Raw genomic sequence first — 24,280 nt, 5'->3', positions numbered from 1 at the left:
TCGAACTCAGAAATCCGCCTGCCTCTGCCTCCCGAGTGCTGGGATTAAAGGCGTGCGCCACCACGCCCGGCTCTCATTTTCTTACCATCACTTCAGAAGGTGCCTGGCCTCGTTTCTGTTAGGTCACTAAGCACTGATACTTGAATTCCCCACGTGTTTGGAACCACATACATTCAAACAACTGTCATGCCAAAGATCAGAATCTCGGTTTCCTGATTTGTTCCATAAATGACGTCACTCTCTAGCAGTGTTCCCCCTAACGTGATGAGTTGATGTGATGGTTGGTTTTTGTTTTTGTTTTTCTCCTTTGAAGTGAGTTCTGGTGTGTCTTAGGGTTTTACTGCTGTGAACAGACACCATGACCAAGGAAACTCTTATAAGGACAACATTTCATTGGGGCTGGCTTACATGTTCAGAGGTTGAGTCCATTATCATCAAGGTGGGGGGAGGGGGCATGACAGCATCCAGGCAGGCATGGTGCAGGAGGAGCTGAGAGTTCTACATCTTCATCTGGAGGCTGCTAGCAGAACACTGGCTTCCAGGCAGCTAGGGTGAAGGTCTTAAAGCCCATGTGAACAGTGACACACCTACTTCAACAAAGCCACACCTCCAAATAGTGCCACTCCCTGGGCCAAGCATATTCAAACCATGACAAGGTGTGTCCCAGTTAGATCCCTGCTCTCAGCTGTTCAAGAGCTTCGACTGGGTGAACAAGACTGGCGCTAGTGTGTAATTGAAACTGGAAGGTTTAAGGAAATGATTAGATAGGAGTTTGGCTAACTGAAACCTTCGACTCTGTTTACTTTTTAAGAACCTAATTCTCAGCCGGACCGTGGTGGCGCACGCCTTTAATCCCAGCACTTGGGAGGCAGAGGCAGGCAGATTTCTGAGTTTGAGGCCAGCCTGGTCTAGAGTGAGTTCCAGAGTGAGTTCCAGGACAGTCAGAGCTATATAGAGAAACCCTGTGTCAAAAAACAAAAAAGAAAAACAGAACAAAACAAAACAAAAAAACAAAAATCAACCTAATTCTCGGCTTCCAAGAGAGCACACATTCCTTAACGCTCACATCACCTTTAGATCAGCGTTACAATCCGAGGCGCTCCTCTAGAACCCTGCCAACTCTACCAAGTGCAGTTCAGAGGGAGTCCAACACATCTCACCCCTAAGGTCATCTCTGCCAAGAGCATGAGGTACCCGGATGGAAGAACTTTTCCGGGCTCCACCCTGTACCACTTAGGCCCTCTACTGTCTCCTGTTCTCGTGCAGCTGAGTGGGAACCTAACCAAGGCAAAGCCTTGGTCCATTTGGCATGCATCTCCCCAGCTCCTCCTCTGTGGACACTCATGGACCACAGCCACCTGTCAAGAAGAACGGTGTGAAAGAGATGAACTGGGTATAAAAGGAATAAACTCATAGAGTTAGCAAGAACTTGAGTCCATAAAACACTGCTTGGTGCAAGAGAACGTCCCATGAGTTAGCAGGAATGAAGACTCTCGTTTGGAAATTCCTCCTGGCCACCAACCTGATTTCTACTCTTCTTCAAACTCACTTGTAGCATTTCTGAATTAGACTCCTTTTGCAGCTTCTTATTAACTGTTGCTAAGATCCTGCCCTGCAGGACCCAGGAAACAAGGCAGCCACAGTTCCTAAGTTCTCGGCACAAAGTCTGACAATGTCTACAATGGGGGTATATAGACAGTTTGATAAACCTTATTCTAATTAATCCAATTGAGTGTGGGTGGGCTGGGGTGAGGAAGGGAGGGGTACCCAGCTTCCTACAGTATGAGGAGTCTGAAATCTTATATGAACCGTGAGCAACCGTTGACCAGGAAAGGGAGGGAGAGAGGGCGTGTTAACCAGGGAAGGGGGCGGAAAGAGGAAGTATTAACTAGGGAAGGAGAGGAGGGTTTGGTTTTTTTCCAAGCAAAGAAAAAATACTTTGCCTAGAGGCAGAAGGAAGCCTGACACAGAGAACTTAAAGAGGTGGAGGAAGTGTGGGTTGCAGCCTGGTGGGCAGTGCTGGCCTAGCATAAGCAAGGCCTCATGGGATTGTTCCCAACTTCATATTTTCTCTCTCTCTCTCTCTCTCTCTCTCTCTCTCTCTCTCTCTCTCTCTCTCTCTCTGTGTGTGTGTCTGTGTGTGTGTGTGTGTGTACATACATACATATACATATATATGTATATGTATACACACACACATATATACATATACACATGAATGAATGACTTTAAGGAGAATTGATGGAAGACACACACTGGATGAGCGTGGGAAGGATGTGGAAGGACATGACAGGAAGGTCCAAAGATGGCAGTTGAGATTGTAAACTGATTGCTTGGGTTTATAAACAGCAACCACACAGCAATGTGTCTTTTGAAGAAGGTGGCAGCCTACTGGATAGATATGAGAGTTAAACTATGGGTAGAAGAACAGATGAGGGAAGGAGGAGTGGGTGGGTCACCCAGAGAAGACCCCAGTCAGGGTCAGTGACTGTGAGTGAGCACGAGATGAGTGTATCTCTCTGTACGATGCTCACACTTCTGACCTGGATAACTGGGCAGATACTGAGATGGGGAACAGGTGAGGATGGAATTAAGATTTAGATGTTCCTGAACTATCTAAGTAAGCTGGAGTTGGTGGGACTAAAGCAGAGATATTGCTGGCTAAACAGTTTGTGACCATCAACCTCGGGAAGATGGCTGAGGCTCTTGTAGTAGAGGAAATTGCATAAATGAACAGAAAGTGGGGAAAGTTAAGGGGAACCAGGGGAGAATTCCATCATTCACAACAGTGGAAAAGAGAAAACCAAGTGTGGCATCATGGGACACGGTGGAAACACACCAAGCAGCAGATGGAGCCAAAAATAACATAAACCAAGACACACGCGGATGCACTATGCCATGCTTCACTGCTCTGATCACTATGGCAAGACAATGGAACACAGATAAACGAATAGTGAGAGTCTGCTGCATCTGTAAAATGGATTCAGTATTCAGCTCTAAAGAAAAAGAAAATCACAGAATTAGCAGAAAGAAATGGATTTAGAAAAGTATCATATTAAGGGAGGTTACCCACTCTCAGAAAAGAATCTCATGTTTTTCTTCACACGGGAATCTATTCTGTAATGTATACATGTGTATCTGTAAACAAAAGTCTATGTGGGTATGGCATAAATGAGGAAAGAACAGGAACCGCTATTGTTTGTTGATGAGAAGTGATGTAAATCGAGCAAAGCCAAAGTCCTGAAAGGATGCAACACTACCTGCTTCCTGGTTTTGACACTTCTAACTTCTCTGTTTCCTGCCGTGAAGTGCACAGCAGTGTCACTCAGAAAACCCAAAGCCAAGTGGCACAGCTTCAGGATGGCTACTCTGCATAGTTCACTGAGCGCTATAGACTTTGGGTCTTGGAAAAGGCCATGGTAATCTCTCTACATGGTCTCTTCCTTTCCTTTCCTTTCCTTTCCTTTCCTTTCCTTTCCTTTCCTTTCCTTTCCTTTCCTTTCCTTTCCTTTCCTTTCCTTTCCTTTCCCAATTTGCAAGTTTATTGCAATAAAATGACCTTTTTTTTTTAAAAGACATCTTTAGTGTTCTTTAAAATATTGCCAATTTAATCCCTTGTTGATTTCAATTATGGTGTGGTGAGAACTGAGGATAAATATCTTTTTCAAGTGCGATGTCTCTCGTTTGGAAAAAAAATGCTCCCAGGTGACCCTGGCTGTGACCTTGTTCCTGCACGTCTCTGGGCTCTCTGAACTCTGCTTTTAGATGTAGGCTCTCCTCACAGAATTCTAACCATGGTGATGCCTGATTTTGAAACTAGAAGCACCCTTTCTTTTTTGTGTGTTCTAAAGCATTTAAAATGTAGTTCGTGGACTAAGGAGATGATTCAGTCAGTAGTGTCTGAGTTCTATTCCAAAAGTCTACAGAGGACAACAAAATATCCAGGCACATACCCACTTGTAATCCCAGCACTACAGAGTTAAATGGGTCCCTTGGTTCTCAGTGGCCAGCTTCACCTCCTGGGTGTGCTCTAGGCCAGTGAGACACCCTGTCTCAAAGCAAGGTGGATAGTGCCCACAGTTGTCCCCCATATACACGTACACACAGGTGCACATGTATCAACACAAACTTGGAAACACATGTTACAACGGTCAGTGTGCGATTAAATTATCTTCTCTCCCATTTCTTTTCCAGCTGCAAGAGACCGTGAAGAGGAAGTTGGAAGGGGCCCGATCGCCACTAAATGGGGACCAGCAGAATGGCACTTGCGACGGGAGCTTCTCGCCTACAAGCAAGCGCATCCGAAAGGATCTTGGCACGGGGCTGGAAGCCATCAACAACTTGCCCAACAACATGCCCCTGACGTCAGCGACTCCCCTTCACCAACTTGACCTCAAACCTTCTTTGCCCTTGCAGAATAGCGCTGCTCACACCCCTGGGCTTCTGGAAGATCTGAGTAAGAACGGCAGGCTCCCTGTCAATGGCTGTGGGGATCTGGAGGATAGCTTTGCTATCTTACAGAACAAGGACCTCAAACAGGAGCCTCTTGACGACCCTGCCTGCATAGACACATCGGAGACGTCCCTTTCTAATCAGAACAAGCTGTTCTCTGACATTAACCTGAATGACCAAGAGTGGCAAGAACTAATAGACGAACTGGCCAACACGGTCCCGGAAGACGACATCCAGGACCTGTTCAATGAAGACTTTGAAGAGAAGAAGGAACAGGAGTTCTCACAGACAACCATGGAAACGCCACTCTCCCAGGAGAGCGTGAGTGTGAAGAGCGATGCCTCTCACTCTCCTTTTGCACACGTCTCTCTGGGATCGCCTCAGGCCAGACCCTCATCTTCTGGTCCTCCCTTTTCCACTGTCTCCACAGGCACTAACTTACCATCCGTGGCCAACACTCCCGTGGCTCCAAACCCTGCCAGCTCGCCAGCTAACTGTGCTGTCCAGTCCCCCCAGACTCCAACCCAAGCCCACACCCCAGGTCAAGCCCCACCTCGGCCTGGCAATGGCTATCTCCTTAATCCAGTCTCTGTGGCAGTATCTGGTTCAGGGTCAGGCTCTGTGGCAGGGCCCAGCTCTGACATGTCCCCAGCAGAGCAGCTCAAACAGATGGCTGCCCAGCAACAACAGAGGGCAAAACTCATGCAGCAGAAGCAACAGCAGCAGCAGCAGCAACAGCAGCAGCAGCAGCAACAACAACAGCAACAGCAGCACTCAAATCAGACTTCAAGTTGGTCTCCCTTAGGGCCTCCGTCAAGTCCATATGGAACAGCTTTTGCTTCAGAAAAACCAAATAGCCCAATGATGTACCCCCAAGCCTTTAACAACCAAAACACTATAGTGCCTGCAATGGCAAACAGCCTGCAGAAGACGACCATGAACAACTACCTCCCTTCCAATCACATGAATATGATCAGTCAGCAGCCAAATAACTTGGGTACAAACTCCTTAAACAAACAGCACAATATTCTCACCTATGGCAACACTAAGCCTCTGACCCATTTTAATGCGGACTTGAGTCCGAGAATGACGCCCCCTATGGCCAACCCCAACAAAAGCCCCTTGATGCCCTACATCCAGCAGCCTCCGCAGTCGCAGCAGCCCCAGCCACAGCCTCCCCAGCAGCAGCCACCGCCTCCCCCGCAGCTGCAGGCTCCCAGGGCGCACCTGAGTGAGGAGCAGAAACGCATGCTTCTCATTAAGCAGAAAGGAGTGATGAACCCACCCATGGCCTATGCTGCGCTTCCTGCCCACGGTCAGGTGAGTGAGAAGTGGGGCATGCTGGGAGCCGTTCTCCCCTGCATACCCGGCTGTCCCGAGTGTACGATGGGCACCAGGGTTGGCCCAGAGTGGAGCCTGATAACCACCAGAAATCCTCCCTTGTATATCTTGCTACGGTTTCTTGTAAGAGTGGCCCAATAAACCTATCCTGAGCATGAATGCCTAAGCATCCAACATCCTATTCCTGTCTACAGCCAAGGAATTTTTAAATTATGTCAAATTCTCTTTGTGAGAAAGGCAGGCTGCAGAAGGTACGTGACCCAATATGGCACACCTCTGCAGTTTTTCCTCTGGTTTATCAGCTGGGGGTTGATAAGAGGGCAGAGTGCCTAGACCCACCAACCACCATTTTATACCATTTAGCCATTCGAATACAGCTGTCTTATCAGGTTATCAATGATGGAAAATATGACCCTTGGTTTCTATAAATCAGAGAGTTTCCCATAGTTTTGGAATGGAGAATGGGTCTTTATAAGGCCATTCTGTATTTAAACATTTGGCATTTAGATATCTCTTTCACATGACCTCGAAATATGGGGATTACGTGGCATTCGCCGGATTTTAGGAAGCGTTGCTCACAAATGTGCCCATGTAGCCTTACAAGGAGGTCTTATCTCTGGCAATCTTTCTGGGCAGTTTGGAGGATGGTCAAACAATGGGCAGTTGTCAGTTGGAAGTAAATATGTGGCTTTGCCTAGGCTGGCCAATGGGGGATAATACCCAGGGATACTTGAGACAGACAGAGAGAGAGAGAGAGAGAGAGAGAGAGAGAGAGAGAGAGAGAGAGAGAGAGCGCACAAGCTTACAGTGTCTCCCTCCAATGCAGATGAATTCACGGGTATGTGTTGGTCTCTTTACTTTTTGTTGCTATTCTGTATGCTGCCCTTGTGGAATCCAGTGTCCACAAACAGATGCATCAGGAGAAGTGATAGGTAGATCTTCCGTCACCCGGTAACTAAGCAACTTTGCATCTTGCGACTCCCACAGTGCCCCCACTCCACTCTCACCCCACCCTCATTCCCTACCCCAACCCCAGGCTGCCTGGAAGCCACAGGGCCAGGAGGCGGTGCTGACCTGCTCAGACAGGTCTGAGCTCTGTGCATTTATCCTTGCCCTTCCCAGTTGTCCAACCCCCAACCCCCACAGTGCTCTCTTGTCTCCACGTGCCAGCGAGATTTAAAGAAGCATGGCTTGCTTTTACATCACCTGTGATCGGGAGTTAGTATGAAACATATTTAGAATGTGGACTTTGATAATTTATAGTAACTTCATTAATATATATATATATATATATTAATGATATATATATGTACACACACACATATATATCAATGGAAACACAACCTTTTGCACACTTTAGCACTAAGTTCAGAAGCAAGCAAAATTAGAGGCGACGATACACAAGGTTCGCTTGTGGGGTTCCAGATGCGTCACGAGGCTTTTGGGATTGCATGCTGTCAAATGATCCGTTGCTAATCTTAATACAAATTATGCTCCTACTCAGGCTGTCTTTATGCCAGTATTTCTTCTGAGCCAGACCCAAGATGATTAATTCCAACTCATAGGTTCTGCAGACATGGGCTGTGATGGTACACTCATCGCCCCCTCCCACACACACACACACACACACACACACACACACACACACACACACGTGTCCTCCTCCCTCTCATTAACCTCTTTCCAATTATGCTAACTAGAAACAAAGTCTTTGCTGGAACATGATTTTTTTAAGGGCTCTTTTAGGGTCCTAATGTTTGCAGGACCTGAGGTCTTTAGCTACAGAGGTCATGTTTTAAAGGGATCCAGTCAGGTGAAGCAGCTCTGGACTAAATCTGCGTGCTTCGATCTTGCATCTCTGAGTTGCTTTCAGGGTGGACAGTCTTCTCTGGCAAGGGCTCATTAGAGCAGTTGCTTCTTGCTTAGCACAGAGCACAGGCAGGCAGCAAGCAGCGTGCTTTTCTGATGAAGCAGTAACTGCCTACCATTTGAAACAAGGTTCCAGATACTTACATAAGCATGAGAGTGCCTCTCTACAAATACACCATTTCGTACTTTTATCTGCTTGTGACCCAGCATTTCCGTAGCACTGCATGTAGTCACGTGTGCTGTGTGCAGGCACAGGGCATACACTCGAGTGAGTTGCAGTCAAGACACCAAATGTCAGTCCAGGCTGTTTTCTGCCTTGCCAGTCAGAGTGCTGTTTCCCATTGCCAGGCCAAAAGGCCACGATCAGTGCTTAGTTTTAATAAGTGATGTGAGCAATGAAAACAGTGTAACATTGGACACGTTTATTTAAAGAAAGCTACTCAGTTATTCATATGGAACACTAGTAGGAGCTGCAGTTCCTCCCAGAAACAAATAGCAATTCACTAACTTTCTGAGTTATTTTTAAAAGGGAAAAAGGGCCAGACATGGTGGGGTATAATGATCATATTGAACAAAGATAATTATTAGTTTATTTTTCCTTTATATATGTGAGCGTCTTCCTGGCATGTGTGTCTGTTACATGAGTGCAATGCCTATGGGAGCCAGAAGAGGGCATTGGGTCCCCTGGAACCGGAGTTCAGATGGTTGTGAGCCGCCACATGGATGCTGAGACTCCAGCCTAGATCCTGATGTGGTTAAGAGCAGCCTTGCTGCTCCTCAGTGTTACTTTTGATAGTAAAGAATTGAGACCAACAGAAACATTTTGACAAGCATGTAGTATAAATGAAAGTTTGGGGTTAGAGGTGATTTCACATAGGGGAATGCCCCTGATCATTAAAATAAGTAGCTCCCCAAAACATTAATGTGTTACAGAGTGGCTTATGCTTATCAGTAATGGAGAACGTGGAAGAGCTCCCAAAACCTTAGGAATGGCGTTCTGTTCTATTCTGTTTTATCAATGTTATTTTTCTTTTCACTATTGACCCAGGATTCTATTTTCTTATAATGTACATTCATTCTGACACCAGGAAAAATATTTTTTTAAGTAAGGAAAAGTCCCTGTTTTTAAAAGTAGAAGTCTACCTTTTCTTTTTTAGAAAATCAATTTGAGTCAAATTGGCATGCAGGTGAATGGGCTGATGCCAATAGACCCTGGTCGCCGGTGTGCCTTGGTTGTGCATCCTGCTTCCATGGATAACCCCAGCCTCTCTCCCACACTCTCTCCCCTCTTCTTACTATACCTTCTCATCCCTACCATCTCTCCTGATTCTTGTAAAGAGCTAAGATTTCAACAGTGAAAATATCACTAAAATTGCTGCCATTTCTTTTTGCCCATCTTCTCCAGGACGTGTCCTTGTGTTATTTCCTGCATTATTTCTTTGATCGTGTCTCTTTCCCTGTGTCTCCCACCTTAAAAAAATAAATCTGCGTCTAGTCATTATAATTGAACGTCTTGCATCGATGTCTATTTAAAAAACATAAATATATTTCTGAGGTGAAACAGCCCGGACTTACTTTGCTCTTGTCTGTTATATTTTCCCATTTTTTTGCTGTTTCTCGAGAACAAGATCTCTACCCCCATCGAGTTTTTGCATGGCGCCCAACTCTGTGTCTAAAATGCAAGGCTTTTTAGTAAGTCACTTGATGGAAATTATTAACACAGGCCAGAGAAGTGTTTTTCTAACCGCCTCTGAGGGCACCAGAGAGCTGGGAAAGGGAGTCCAAAGAGAAGCGTTTGGTGGGCAGGGTTTATCGTGGCCTAGCAGGGTGATGAGAAGATTGCTAGGAAGATAGACCCAACCACTGCCTGACAAACAAAAACCAAGCTGCAACTATGAAGGAAGGAAACAAAGGCTGGTGGCCCCAGCTGGCCAAGCAGGGACCCAGGCTGACCCAGAGCACAAGTATAATTCCTGAACAAACAAATGTCACAGGTACCGGGAAAGTGATGTTAATGTCTTGCCGGGCGATGGCAGGACTGACTAAGCCGTCTGTTTTCTTCTGCTTGTTTCATGCACTTGTCTTCTGTATGTGGCTCTGTGCTTGCCCTAAGCAGGCATGCTTTCTGTTTAAATAGTATTTTTCCAAAATGTGTAAGCTCTGCCAGTATCAACCTGTCCCCTGCAACTCCTTGACAGGAAGATCAGACTTGCAGGATTCACAGACATCCTACAAATCTCTTTGAGCGTCCCCAACTTCACAAATGAACCTCTTCCATTCCTTTCCTTAAATAGATGGGCTGACTTTCCCCAAGTACACATCACATGTACCTAGTTCAGAGAGACAATACTGTCAGCTACACCGCCCTCCACAAAGGCAGCCACTCGACTTCACGATGGCGCTTTCTTGTGTATCTCCGTGGACTGCATTTCTCCCTTTACAGAACTACTGTAGAACTGTAAGTCGGAACACACCCTGGCTTAAAGCCGTTTCTTCCCAAGCCTTCCGCATTCACGTCATTAAGAAGCCCAGTGACATGTGGCTATACCTTCAACTTTGATTTTGGAATCTTTAAGATTTTGTGATCTTAGTGTGGCTTTTTTCCCTCTTTAGGTGTAAAGCTATGAAATGTATTTATCTGTGCGTGTGTGTGTGTGTGTGTGTGTGTGTGTGTGTGTTCCTTGGAAGCCAGAGGATGCTGTCAGGTGTCCTGCTCTTTCTTTCTCCTCCTTATTCCCTCGTGACCAGGTTTCCAACTGAACCTGGAGTTAGTTAGCAAGTCCCTCTGATGCCCCTGCCTCTGCCCTCACAGTGCTGGCATTACAGGCACGCATAATCGTGCCTGGACTTTACCTCAGTGCTGGGATTTGAACTCTGAGCTTTCATGCCTGGGCAGCAGGCACTGATTACTACCAACCCAACTTCCCTACCCCCGATCCATGGCACTAAGAAATTTATTTTAACATGTGGTAATATATGTCCCTAATATCCAGGCTTTAAGATAGTTTTAATACTGCCTCACTTTTTTCTTCTTTTTATTGAACTTCTGGGAACGTCTCCCTTTGCATTGTGAGCCTCCTCGATCGCTCCCCGATTCTCATTTCTTTTCTATTTTCCATGTCTTTGTCTTTTTATCCCGTGTTCTATGAGATTTCCGTACCGCTGTCTCCCAACCTTGATATCAAATACTTCATTTTTAATTTCCACGTCTTCAATTTCTATAAGCTCCTTCTTATTCTCTGGCTTGTCCTTTATAACCGGAGAACACTAATTATCATTTTGAAATGAAGTTTTCTTCTGCTCTCTGCTTAGCCTGTTTCTCGGAGGCAGCTTTTTCTGTGTGGGCCTTTCATGCTGCTCCTATAGCAAAATCTTTTCCTTAACCATCTGTTTAGGAGTGCAGTGGGGTCCAGGAGGAGACTTGCTCTTCATGGGCCCTTTCTCTGGAATGCCTGGGTTAGAGCCCAGCCAGTTTCCCTGGCTCAGTGTCCATGGGTGACTTTGCCTTGGGCAGGACAGATGAGATTCCTAAGCTCATTGCTAACGTGAGGAGCCAAGCGTGGGAAGGGAGTTGGTGGTGCTTGGGTTGGTGACAGTGAGGAGTGCGTCAATAAGGGCTGGGGACATTTTCACTCTCATCCTCTGTTTTCATGTAAAACCGTGGGCCCCAGGGCTCCTGAGTCAGGTGGCTTTGTCTCTGTAGAGCTGGGAACCTTTGTTTCTCCATCCTGGGGAAGAGGAGAGTCTACATCTTCAAAGACCTTCAGCCAATTTCCCTGCAGAGACAGTCTAAACAGACACTGTGCCCTTTGGCTATCAGACAGTCCTAAAGCAATAGGATTCCATCCTATGGAATGGGAAAGGCTGAACCCCACCCCAGTGCCTGCTAGAGGAGGAAACATTCTCTCCGGAAGAGATTTCAGGCACTGTGAACAACTTTCCAGACCACTTTGCAGGACCGACGGACGCTGAGACAAGGCAAATGAGAGAGACCACACCTTGAACAGGACGGCTTAGCTATGTGCCTATCTACTGCTCTCTGTTTACATCTGAACCTTACGAACTTGGTTGGCGGGAAAGATGGGCATCACTGGACCGCCTTGTTCCTTTTCCCAATTTGGTCATGTTGAATAAATCTCCTTTTCCTGATTTTTACACTTCCTTATCTCTTCATTTGGCATACTGAAGATGGGTGGCCAAGCCTAGCTTTTTAGGGCTTTGACCCTAATAACTTCAGTAATGCCCCTGCCTTCCACCTTGATCTCTGATCCTTGTGTCTTTACACTTTGAGTTCCACCTCTCCTGCTGCATGATGGGAATGCGCTCTCTCTGTGCTGCTTTGTTATCCGACTTTCATCTTCCAAAATGCCGTCGACACCCTTGATTTCTCTTGCGGTCTCTCTTCCTCTCTGTTCTCCAATGCTTATATAATGTTCGTTTCTTTATCATCACTGTTCCAGGGCACTCAAGAATGCCAAGTTCATCCTAGACTTCTGTAGTGGCTATCAACACCTTTCTGTTTGAATATTAAGTATTGCCTGAAATGGAAACTTATTTCAGCAAAATTCACAGGATCGTTTCCAACATTATGGGCATTATTAACAAAGCAGAATGGGCCTGAACCAAACTCAAGATACTTCTGTGGTGGTGAGTTTCTGATTGTCAACTTGTCACAACATCAAGTCGTGTGAGGAAAGAATCCTAGTTGAAGAACTAACTGTCTAGGTCAGATTGGCCTGTGGGGAACAGTTTTGACTTTTTATTGATATAGGAAGATCCAGACCACTGTAAGCGGCTGCTGTTCATGGGTTGAGTCTCAAACTGTGTAAGAGTAGAGGATGCTGGCTAAGCACTAAGACAGCAAGCAAGCAAGTAGGCAAGCAAGCAAGGACCCAGGCATCCATTCTGTCTGCTTTTTATGGTGACTGTGATGCAGTAAAGTCCCACCGTGAGTTCTCCACCTTGAGTGCTCCACTGTAATGGAGTATAAATAAGAACTAAGAGGCAATGAACTCTTCCTTACCTGCAGGGCAGGAAATTTTATCACAGCAACAAAATGAAGCCATTGTGACTCTGGACTCTTAAGTTTTCCTATCGGGAATGCATCTATTTAAGGGGACAGAACTACCAACACTGTCCTCCAGCCAGTTGGGGGCAGGGGGGTAAGACCTCATGATTACATCTTGAAAATATTGACTTACTTCAAGGACTGAAAACGATTTAGGTTCCATGACCCCGACTAAGCCTATGGTACCTAGCGACTCAGGTGCCAGGCAAAGTATTGACAGACTGTTCATCACTGGCTCAATCCAGGCCTCCCACTTGAGGAAACTGGCGGGCGAAAATGCTCAGAAATCTACATAATACGGGAAAGGTTTCTATCAATGGGTGAAATACAATCATTTCCATACACGTCCTGGAAGATTTTTTAAAATCCTGATTGACATTCTGTCAGAGTCGGAGAATATGAGACAAAGAGAAAACGGCAAAGAAGAGAAAGTTGGGGGAAAGGAATTAGTTTTATATAGTACTGTGGAAGACAGCGGTTTTAATTGGTCCTCTGTGAGAATGCTCTTGAAAGGTGCTGTGGGACCAGCAGATTCCGATTCATTCAGAGAGCTTATAACCCATAAGCAGGGGCTCTGGAGCATTTACGGACCTAAGAGTCACTGGGGAGGTGTTCAGAATGCAGGTAATCACAGATCTGGGTGAGGCCTGGGAATGTGCCCTCTAGAGCCCGCCCTCCCGCACACCCCCCCCACCACCACCACCACCACACAACTGCAACCAACTCTATTGCCATTTTGCAATGCAGAAATGGTACACAACACCAGAACGCAGCAAAGTGGCCTTTGATTATTTCACTCTGCAGTATCGAAATTACCTTACATATGGCAGTGCATTAGCTACGCAACAAGACCAAGGCTCATGGTTCTAGGAGAAGAGCCAGGCAGCAGGAAAGCTGAGATGCACACCTTGAACCACAAACAGGAAGCAGAGAGAACAAATTGGCAAAGGTGCAAGGCTTTGACTCCTCCCTAGTTTACATACTTCCTCTGGCCAGGCCACATCCCCTAAGCCACCCGAACAGAACAGTGCCACCACCTGGGGAACAAGCATTCAAATACCCAGGACTATGAAGGGCTCCTCAAACCAGCACAGGCAGTTATCAACTTCATAATTTTTTTAAGTGTGTGTGTGTGTGTGTGTGTGTGTGTGTGTGTGTGTGTGTAACATGCACCATTTAAGGAAGCCAGAGCAAAAAGCTTGGTGTCTTCCTCTAGTCCTGCCTGACGTATTGGCTTGAAATAGGGTCTTTCACAAAACCAGAAACTCGCCTTTTTGGGCTAAGATGGTTAGCCAGGGAACTCCTGAGATCTCCTGTCTACTTTCACCAAGACTAAGAGGACAGTCCTGCTCAGCCATGCCTGACGTTTTCTGTGGGTGCTGCGGATTCAAACTCATATCCTTAGGCTTGCAGGACAGTATTCTTACCCATTGACCCATCTCCCTAGCCCCTTGTTGGATGTCTTAACAGGACAGAGCATTATGTTTTACACAGCTCCATCCTCACCCCACCTCTCACAGTCAAAGGAAGAACCCTCCCTGATCTCTCCATGCATGGGTGGCTATTCGCCTTTTTTTTCCCCTTGGGAACTTGAGTGTGCTGAGCTACCTTCCCCAGAGTTCGCAGGGACAAAGGCTGGCCATAGAGTGCATAGTGCACACGTCAGAGGCAACCTGAGGCTTGTGTAGCTCTCTATTGAGAGATCATCCTCAGAGCAACACTGTTCTCAAATGTAAGACCTAAGAGTCACTGGGGAGGCTCTGGGCCATGGCTCTGGGTCCCCTATTCTAATGTTTATCAAAGATGGAAGCCAGACAGCTTTCCCAGATGTCCCTGGGCTTTGAAAGTAATGAGACATGGACAACATGCCCAGTTTCACTTCACCCTTGACTCTTGATTCTCTTCCTTTCAAGCTATAATTCTCCAGCACCCTGGGCTCCAGTCCAGGACCCTCTAGGCTATCTCTTGTATTTACAGACAGAAGGGTAGGGCTAGCTTTTCTTCCTAATAGAAGGCTACTAGTCATTAGGTCATCAGAAGAACGGGAAATTGTAAAACTTGACCAATGAACTTTAAAAGCGATGTCCATATCCCATCAGCCAGTGTGCAGCCCCAGAGAGTCCAGTCTGGAAGATAACGTGGGTCCCTTATTAGCACTGAACATCAAGTGTACCTGCTGTTTTAGGATTTTTATTGCTGTGATAAAACACCATGACCAAATAAACTTGGGGAGGGAACTGTTTATTTGGCTTACCTATCCTGAATCACAGTCCACTAAGGGAAACCAAGGCAAGAACTCAGACTGGACAGGAACCTGGAGGCAGGAGCTGCTACAGAGGCCGTGGAACAGTGTTACTGACCTACCCTTCATGGCTTGCTCAGCCTCCTTCCTTCCTTCCTTCCTTCCTTCCTTCCTTGCTTTCTTCCATGCTTACTTGCTTGCTTTTTCTTCCATTATTTTTCCTTTTGCTGAAATAGATTTATTCTCACATACTATATCCAGTGAGCAGTATGTCCTACCATGTCTCCTCCTGTTCCTTCACACGCCACTCCCCATCCAGAGCCACCTGTTCTATCTCTCATTAGAAAACAAACAGGTACCTAAGGGATAGTAATATAATAAAGTATACAAAAATTAACACATCGGGATTGGACAAAACAATCAGACAGAAGGAAAATAGCCCAAGAAAAGGCACAAGAAAGAAATATAAATGCAGAGACCCACTCATTTGCCTCGGGAACACCATAAAGACACGAAACTGGGAGCCGTAATATCTACACAAAGGACCTATAGGGAAGGGGGGGGGTAAATAAAATAAATTAAAAAAAATAAGAAATAAAAATAGAATTAAAAAAGACAATTAAAAAAGGGAAAAGAAAAGAAAGAAAGCTCTGATGTAACATCATGAGTCAGAAAACCTCCAGAGCTGCCACTGATTTCGGTTTCCTGTTGGTGTCTACTGCTGGCCATGCGGCTACCCTTCAGGGTATATGTCTCCCCAGTAAGGCTCCCTTGGAGAAAAGTAAACTTTTATTTGCAAGTGGTTATCGGTTGGAGCTAGCTTCTGAGTTAGGGACGAAGGCGTGTGTCCATTCTCCTTCAGCCCCATCTGCTGGAGACCCATGCCAGTCCTGGGTGTGTTGTCTCTGTCACTGTGAGTTCATATGTGCATCAATTCTATGGATTTAGAGAACTTTGGTTGGTTTTGTTTTGGCGGTGGTGGTGGTGGTGGTGGTGGTGGTGGTGGTGGTGTGTGTTCTCCATCCTTTCTGGCTCTTAGATTCTTTCTGCCTCCTCTTTTGCACTGTTCCCTGAACCCTGATGGGAGGGATTTGATGGAAACATCCTTTTAAGACTTAGTGTTCCAAGGTTTCTCAATCTCTGCAGAATGTCTGGCTCTGGGTCTCATTTATTTGTTCCCATCTGCTTCAGGAGGAAGCCTCTCTGGTAACATCGGTCCGCTCTCTTAGAGAACTCAGAACCACCACTGGTTGCAGGACAGTATTCTTACCCATTGACCCATCTCCCTAGCCCCTTGTTGGATGTCTTAACAGGACAGAGCATTATGTTTTACACAGCTCCATCCTCACCCCACCTCTCACAGTCAAAGGAAGAACCCTCCCTGATCTCTCCATGCATGGGTGGCTATTCGCCTTTTTTTTCCCCTTGGGAACTTGAGTGTGCTGAGCTACCTTCCCCAGAGTTCGCAGGGACAAAGGCTGGCCATAGAGTGCATAGTGCACACGTGCACTATGGTCCCTTGTGGTCCCTCCCCATCAATCACGAACTAAGAAAATGCCCTGCAGGCCTCTCTACAGCAGACCTTATGGAGGTGTTTTCTCAGTTGAGGTTCCCTCAGATGATTCTGCCTTGTGTCAAGATGAAATAAAACTTTACTAAATTCTGCATGCAGACGGGTGGTGGTGGCGCATGCCTTTAATCCCAGCACTCGGGAGGCAGAGGCAGGAGGATCTGTGAGTTCAAGGCCAACCTGGTCTACAGAGTGAGTTCCAGGACAGCATTATCGCTATACTGAGAAACCCTATCAAAACAAACAAATCGTACGTGCAGAGGCGGTGAGAAAGATGAGGGTCAGCACAGCCTGCACAAACCAACACCTGGGCCCCAGGGAGGAAGCAAGCTTCCAGATGGACAGAGGGCAAACAGGAGTTGGCTAACAGCATCCGCAGGCATGCTAGTGGAGGCCAGAGGACGTTTTCTTAAAAAAACAATTCAGATTGTAGCCAGGCAGGAGGGTCACACTCATACCGGGAAGGAGTGCACTTAAAGTGGCGTGGGTAAACAGTTAGGGGACTCTGTACTACCTCTAGTAAGACACCTGGACACTGGCATTTAAGGGAGAAAGTCGGGCCTCTTCGTACAAACCTGTGGTCCCAGCATTGAGGAGGCTGAGGCAGGAAGGTCATGGGTTTGAGGCCAGCCTGTGTTTTTTTTTTTTTTTTAAAGAGTTAAAGACCAAATTATGAGCTATGTAGCAACTATTTAGTAACCACAAGAGACAATTTTGAGGAAGAGTTCAGAGGTAGAACTTGCCTAGACTGTTTGTGGCCATGGGCTTGCTCTCCAGCAGTAGAAAAATATCTAGATGTAATATTAGGGAGCTTGGGCACAGAGGCAGTCAGAGGCAACCATTCAGTCACTTGGTGACTGAATATGTGACCAAAGAAAAGGGAAATTGTGAACGATTAGGACTATATGCTGAATATTAAGATGATATGGTTTCTGAATGACATGTTGCGTGTATATTGTATCTGTACTTTAAAAGCAAGCGAAACACTTGCTATTTACCCTGCTATTATTGTTTGTTAGCATTCGTTCATACTGTGTGTGCAAGCATGTGTCTATGTGTGTAGGGCAGGTGCAGATGCATGTCTGTGTGGAGACTTGCTAGGTCCACATGTGTGACAGTCAGAGGACAAGCTAGGTCCACATGTGTGACAGTCAGAGGACAAGTAGCTGGAGTCACTTCTCTCCTCCCAGTCCCTGCGCCCCAGGTCCTGCAACTCCAGTGCTTTCCCTGCTGAGCCCTCTCACCAGCCATTTGTATCTAATTCTTCCAACGAGGATTTCCCATCTGCTGATATGCTGATGCACACACCGACAACATGTGAAGTTAGCCGATAACACTCATGTCAGCTTGTACTACTACAGCCACATATGGCTAACCCCGTTTTGTGATTGGACTTTTACAAGTGTTGATTTCCGCCCCCCCCCCTAGATTCACAGCATTATAAAAACATTGGTTTTCATTATTTAGGACAATAATAAATTCCCATATTGTGTGTTCTCTTTGCCTGGTATTTTTTTATATTAATTGTTTGTGTCTAGTCTCTGAGGAGAGTACTCTGTAATGGTGGATATTGTTTAATGGTGGATATTGTTTAAGTGTGTAAGAAGAACAAAGCTTTAAGCAGTAGCTTGTTGCCTGAAGAGCATTTACTGCAGGGGACCTGAGTTTGGTTCTAAGCATTCATAATTAAGTGGAACTCCAGCTCCAGGAGATCCAACACCCTCTCTGGCCTCCATTGGCACGTGCATGCACACGCACACACACACACATGCACGCACACATGCATGCACACACACACTTATGTGTATGTAGCAAATTTTCACTCAATGAGCATTCAAAGAAATGCTGGACTTTTCTAGAAGCTACTAAACTCTTCTATTTTTATAAAGTAGAATAACCCTGTACTGTACCCTGCTACTTGGGCAGTTTCAACAGGCCTGATCTTTATGACACTATATTGTTGTATTTGATGAAATATATAAAGACTCAAATGATGTCACATGAGGAAAGATTTACAGCATGAGGTCTTGAGTACTATCTGTACATAAGATCTTGCAGTTTCCCTGCCTGTTGCTATCTACTGAGCAGTAACTAGTGGCCTCAGTGAGTATCCAGACTAATAATGCTCATTGATTGACAGTTATGTGTTTACTGAGAGAGGTCCAGGCACACACTCATCTGCACTATGCCCATACCTGCACTCTCTCAGTACTTTTAGTCTGACCCATCTGAAGATGTGTTTGGGCGGTCCCGATTTGGACTTCAGCCAGTTCACACAACGAGGTTCTAGATGGGCATGGTAGACCAGGAAGTAAGGCATTGATGCAAAGAAAGAGACCGGCTCTGACTGCAACAAGCCCCCATATCAAAAACCCATTCCAAGCAGGGGACCTGATCCCCCCCCCCATGCTGCTGGCAAGATGGCAGCCCCCTTTGCACCCTCGTCTGTGCATTATTGCTCTCTGCAACCATACCAGCACACAGGGAGCAGTCCTAAGTCCATACGACATTCCCTAAAATATCACTAAGTACAGAGCAATGAGCTTTTCCGGACTGTGTGGGAAGAACGAGCTATGGATACCGCACAGCGTCCTGTGTGTGCCTGCACAAGTCCAAGCCTGCCTTGTGAAGCCACAGGCTGAAGGGATGGGTGAATGAGGAGTTCACTCTGAGCACACAGCAGACTTGGCAGTGGATAATGCTCATTTTACTATCACTCGTTAGTGTGGCAGAAAAGGCCCGGGGAAAAGGCGTGGAAGTCATTTGGCTTTTGTATCTCTCTCGGTGCAGTGACAGTTTTAGATGTCCCAGATTCTAGAACACCATCCAATAAAAAAACACACTCCAAGCCACAGATGAGAGCCATGTCTATGGGCCATGTTACAAAAGGTAAAAAAAGAAACTGTGGGAATTCGTTTTAATATATTGTCAGTTAACAATATTAAATATTAAAATATTGTGTTTTTCAACATGGAGTCTATGATTTAAAAAAACAATGAACACTATGTTCTATTCTTCTCTTCTTACCAAACCTTGGATTTGGGCATGCTCTTTATATGTACAGCACACTCGATTTAGGTCAGCCACATTTCAAGGGCTCAGCAGCCTCCGGTGGGTGGCAGCCTCTGTGATGGACAGGGAGATGTAAGACCATGACAAAAACATCTGCTCTGTGATCAGGAAAGCAGTGTTCAGCGGCAGAGGTGAAGCAACGTGAAAATGTTCCGTTGGCAGTCAGAGAACTCTAATACGTTAACGCCACCCCTTAGAGACTGTCATCCTGAACCACTGGAATGATCTATCGTTTCCCACCACCCTCCACCCAGCCAGTGTGTGCCCACCCCACCCCCGTCATCCTAATTTACCTGAGCTGACATTGGCCTCCCTTCAGATCCTTGCCCAACCCCGAGTGTGTCCAGTAACCTGGCTGCCCACACCCTGTCACCAACACACAGCATTTGTGAGCAGCCTTAGGGCGGCATAAACATCCCGTAGTGGGGTCGGGAACACCTGACCCCCTATTAACACATCAGTGAGAGGGGCTGGTGAGCTGGGCTTGTTTTCCAGGGTTCTGATGAGCTTCATTAATTATGTTGAGCAGGAAAGGTGTGCAGCTGGAGGAGCATCCACTTAGCTCTACATGAACGGGAATAATTGGCCAGTTGGCAGAGTGTTAAATTGGCCGTCTAGTGAGAGAAACTCGTGAATAAACACAATTTCTCCAAACCACAAGAGGCTGGTTTTGGAGGAAGGGCTCCCTCCCTGTCTACCTTCTAATAACTTGGGAACCTCCTGGTGTGGCCTAGCATGAGAGAGAGAAGACCCTGCCTTGGTAGGCAGGTGACATAGCATGGAATCAGAAGCCACTTGGAAGCCAGAACAAATCCCCTGCTCCAGACCTTGACACTTCATCATCTCTTGGACCAGACTATAAGCAGGTTACAGATCCTCTCAACCTTGAGGTTCTTATCTAGAAAACAAATAATAATAGTCGTATTAGAATAGTTATGTACGTGTGTCTATAAAGCATTTTGAATAGTAGGGTGTTTTGTTTTATGTTTCTTTAAAGTACTTTTTAAAAGTATCTAAAATTAAAGCTAAAAAAAGAGCTATGTTGGAAAAATTCTCATGTTATTTATGAATTGCTGTGTAACAAATTATATTGCAAACTTAACGGCTTCCAGGGTAAAGGAGTCCAGGAATAGAGTGACTGGCAGTTCCTGGCCCTGGCCTCTCGAGTTACACTCAGGACATCACAAGGTCCTCTCAGGTTGCACTCAGTCATTGAGACTGAGTTCACCTCTTGGATCCACTGGGGTTGGAGTATCTGCTCTGCTAATAGCGCCTTCAGATGGCCTCAGCCCGGTGGTAGTATACTGCTACCCTGGCTGCTCTCCAGACGTGGCATGGTCTTTCCTCGAGAGGATGAATGAGGGTAGATAGGGGTGGAGGCCTCAGTGCCTATCATGAGAACGTATCAAGGCCCCGGACCTTCACTTTCTTCATTATTCCATATGTTAGCTGCAAAAGAATGAAGTCCAGTTACTCTCGAGGGAAGGACGATTAGACCCTCTCTTCAGAAGAGAATGTCAAGAATTTGTGAACATATTTGTGGACACCATAATTGCTGCAAGTGGCTTTTGACATTTCATAAAGTGGTCTTGGTAAGGGAGGGTTCAGGAAGGGGAGAGCTGAGCCGGCAGTGGTGAGAATGTGCTGTTACAAACTAGGTTCTTGGCTTGTGGAAAACCGTTGATTCCAAGTCTACGAGACACAAGACATCTCTCTCTCTCTCTCTCTCTCTCTCTCTCTCTCTCTCTCTCTCTCTCTCTCTCTCTTCCCCTCCCTCCCCCCTCTCTGATATTTTGGTTGGTTGGTTGGCTGGTTGCTTTTTGAGGCTGTCATGGAACTCACTCTGTAAACCACACCAGCGTCCATTTCAGAGATCCTCCTGCCTCTGCCTCTAGAATTAAAGATGTGTGCCCCACCTGGCTGTACTGGGCATTTCTCTCCCTTCCCTTTAGCAGCCTCAAGGCTGATAATCAGGCCGAATATTGTATGCCTCACAGTACAAAATATAGTTCTATGGCTAAATGTGACGCCCAGAGAGGGCCTTTGTCTGTTAGTCACTCTAAATCCAAGTCATTGACAGGATTTTTCTGTTTCCTCTTTAAAATCTTTTCCTTTGCCTTATCATTTTTTTAAGGTATTTGTTGTCTCTGCCCCAACTCAGCTGTGCCTCTTACTTACACGGTAACTTCCTGCTTCTGGATCTTTCTGGGGCCACTATTCGCACACTCATTTCTCTCCACATTTGTGTTTATTCTTAGCAAAATGCATGCAAACAGCGCCTCAGAGCCCTCAGGCCCGTTTCTTCTTCAAATATGAATCACCCAGTAACATTCCTCCAGGAGCCACCTAACTGCACACCCAGCTGTGTTCACATCACTGCAATCGTCACCGAGGAAGCAAAAGGCATGGCCTCTGCCCTTAAGACATTTCTCCTCTCCTAAGAGCTGGATTTAAAAGATTGTATTAAGTGATAGCAGCATGCAAACCCCTATTTATAGTCAAGAATGACATGTCATCTGAGATACAATGATTATTTTTTCTTTTTCAGTGCCAGGGGTCAAACTGAGAGCTTTTGCCATGTAGGCAAATGCTCTTGTACTAAGTCACATTCCCACCCAGTAGCTTTAACAGTGAAGTCCAAGGGCTCTGCCTTTGCACAGCTCCGAGTGGAAAAAGCAAGCTGTCCTTCGGGTTAAGTGTATGTGTGTGATGTGATAGGAAAGATTAGTACAAGAACATTGTCATCTGGAGTTGACAAACTTCACCTAGTTGGGTGAAAATTCAAAAGTGGTTTAAATAAATAGATACGTTATCACTGATCTTTCACACAAAGACATGCCCTGTTAATATGATAGATAATTAGCCACAGCTGGCATCTAAAGTGTAACCAGAAGGATAATTCGTTAATGTTCTGTTCATTTCCTTGTTTGAGAAAGAGAGCAGACCTGGGCTTTGATTTACCTAATTTTGAATGGTACATTCATCCACAAGGGGCGTAGAAGACAAGTGGACTGTGAGGTGGAGCCTGCAGGATAAAAAGTGAGCAGAGAAGCAAACAAGGAGGTCTTGGGAGGGCTGGCAGAGAGGAAGAAACCGCCAATGCTCATTACTAAGATCTAGTCTGTGAGACAAGAAGCTGTGGGTAGCCATTTCTGCAACCCAAAGGGGCCTGAGAACCATCTTGATCAAAGTAATTGGCAGGAGAGGCGCTTGGATGCGGCACACCTGGAACAAAATAATTAGGACCCCACTGCGTGTGACCCTGGATAGAGATCCAAAGAAAAAGTCACAGAACAGGGAAGTGGCCATGGGTGGCAGTACGTGTAAAGGGGATAGTCCCATTTGGCTGGCACACCTTGAAACACTGGAAATGGCCTCTCTGCCTGGGAAGGAGAGTTAACCAGCGCGGGCTTTTGTCAACGCTATTTGGCTTGTCAGTGTGTATTCGGTTAAAGCTAAAATTCCAGGAAGGAAGAAAGGAGTATGGACTCCATAATCATCCATTTCTATGAAATCGTGATTCTACACTCGACTTGAGCAGCTACTCCTCGAAGGATATTGTATCTGAGGGGATGTTGTATATATATGAAGGATACTATATATGTATAAATGATTGTGTGTGTGTGTCTGTCTGTCTGTCTGTGAACATGTGTCTGTCTGTCCATGTGGAGAAACACACTTGTAACAAAAGTAAAAATATAGGTTAAGCTAGAATTAATGACTGAAATATGATGAGGAAATGAGATATATTTGGGATAGCTGTGTTGCTTGTGTGTATTTCACGTGTGTGATTTTTATATCTATGTATACATGTGTTCTTAAAAACAACTCTAGTTCTAAGTGGATTATACGTGATGATTCTTTTCTTTGCCTTCATTTTGTCTACTCATCTGAATTTCTGGCATCTTTCTAGTAAAGCATATATTTTTTGTGTAGGTTTTTAATTAGGGATACATTGTCTTAAGTCCTGGATGACATGAGACATAGTAATAGAATTTTCAGGGTTAGAATCTAAAACAAGAGGGAGCCCATAAATAATGGTTTCCTGATGAGGAAACGTAGACCCTGATGATGATAATTACATAATACGTTGCATTTCTAGAGATTAAAATCTATGTCCACATCAAAGAGAAGGACAGAGTGATTGTTCTCTTTCAGAACCTGATTGGAACAAAACTGTGGCCCTCACCCAGTGGACATCCCACAACATCTGGAGTTAGTATTGATTTCCACCATGGTAGGGATAGGGACATTAAGATTGCTATTGGTATTGAGTACATAGGAACCAGAAATACTACTAACTATTCAACTGTGGGTAAGATAGCTCCCACAGCTAAGAGCTGTTTACTCAAAATGCCAGGAACGCAGAGGTTAAGGAACTCTGATCCCGAGTGAGAGGCATGTTACTGAAATATCCTGTGCCAATATCTGGGCAAAGCACATGAATTATTTTGTGTTGTTTTCAAGTGATCTTGAAACTTGGGCAACAAATGTTAAATAAAACAAACAAGCAAACAAACAAACAAAACAAAACAAAGCAAACAAACAAAAAAAACTGTCCAAGGCCGTAGTGGAATTAAAATCTGAGCTCAAAAACCATGATAGAATTTTGCCTCCGTGTGGATACCCATGGAGAAAACGGCTGGAGAAAGACACCCGGAGGTCT

General features: G+C 45.6%; 1 protein-coding gene across 1 annotated transcript in view; it reads left to right on the top strand.

The window, feature by feature from the left end:
- The window catches only part of Maml3 (mastermind like transcriptional coactivator 3), a 415,536-nt gene that overhangs the window by 242,314 nt on the left and 148,942 nt on the right, over positions 1-24,280 (top strand). The window contains exon 2 of the mRNA XM_021158440.1: positions 4,195-5,772. Coding sequence (XP_021014099.1) covers positions 4,195-5,772 — 1,578 coding nt within the window. The remainder of the gene's footprint in view (positions 1-4,194; positions 5,773-24,280) is intronic.

The sequence above is a fragment of the Mus caroli genome, chromosome 3 (assembly GCF_900094665.2).
Source record: "Mus caroli chromosome 3, CAROLI_EIJ_v1.1, whole genome shotgun sequence".
Classification (NCBI taxonomy): domain Eukaryota; kingdom Metazoa; phylum Chordata; class Mammalia; order Rodentia; family Muridae; genus Mus; species Mus caroli.
The sequence above is the reverse complement of the archived record's forward strand: the minus strand, read 5'-3'. Positions and strand labels throughout refer to the sequence as shown.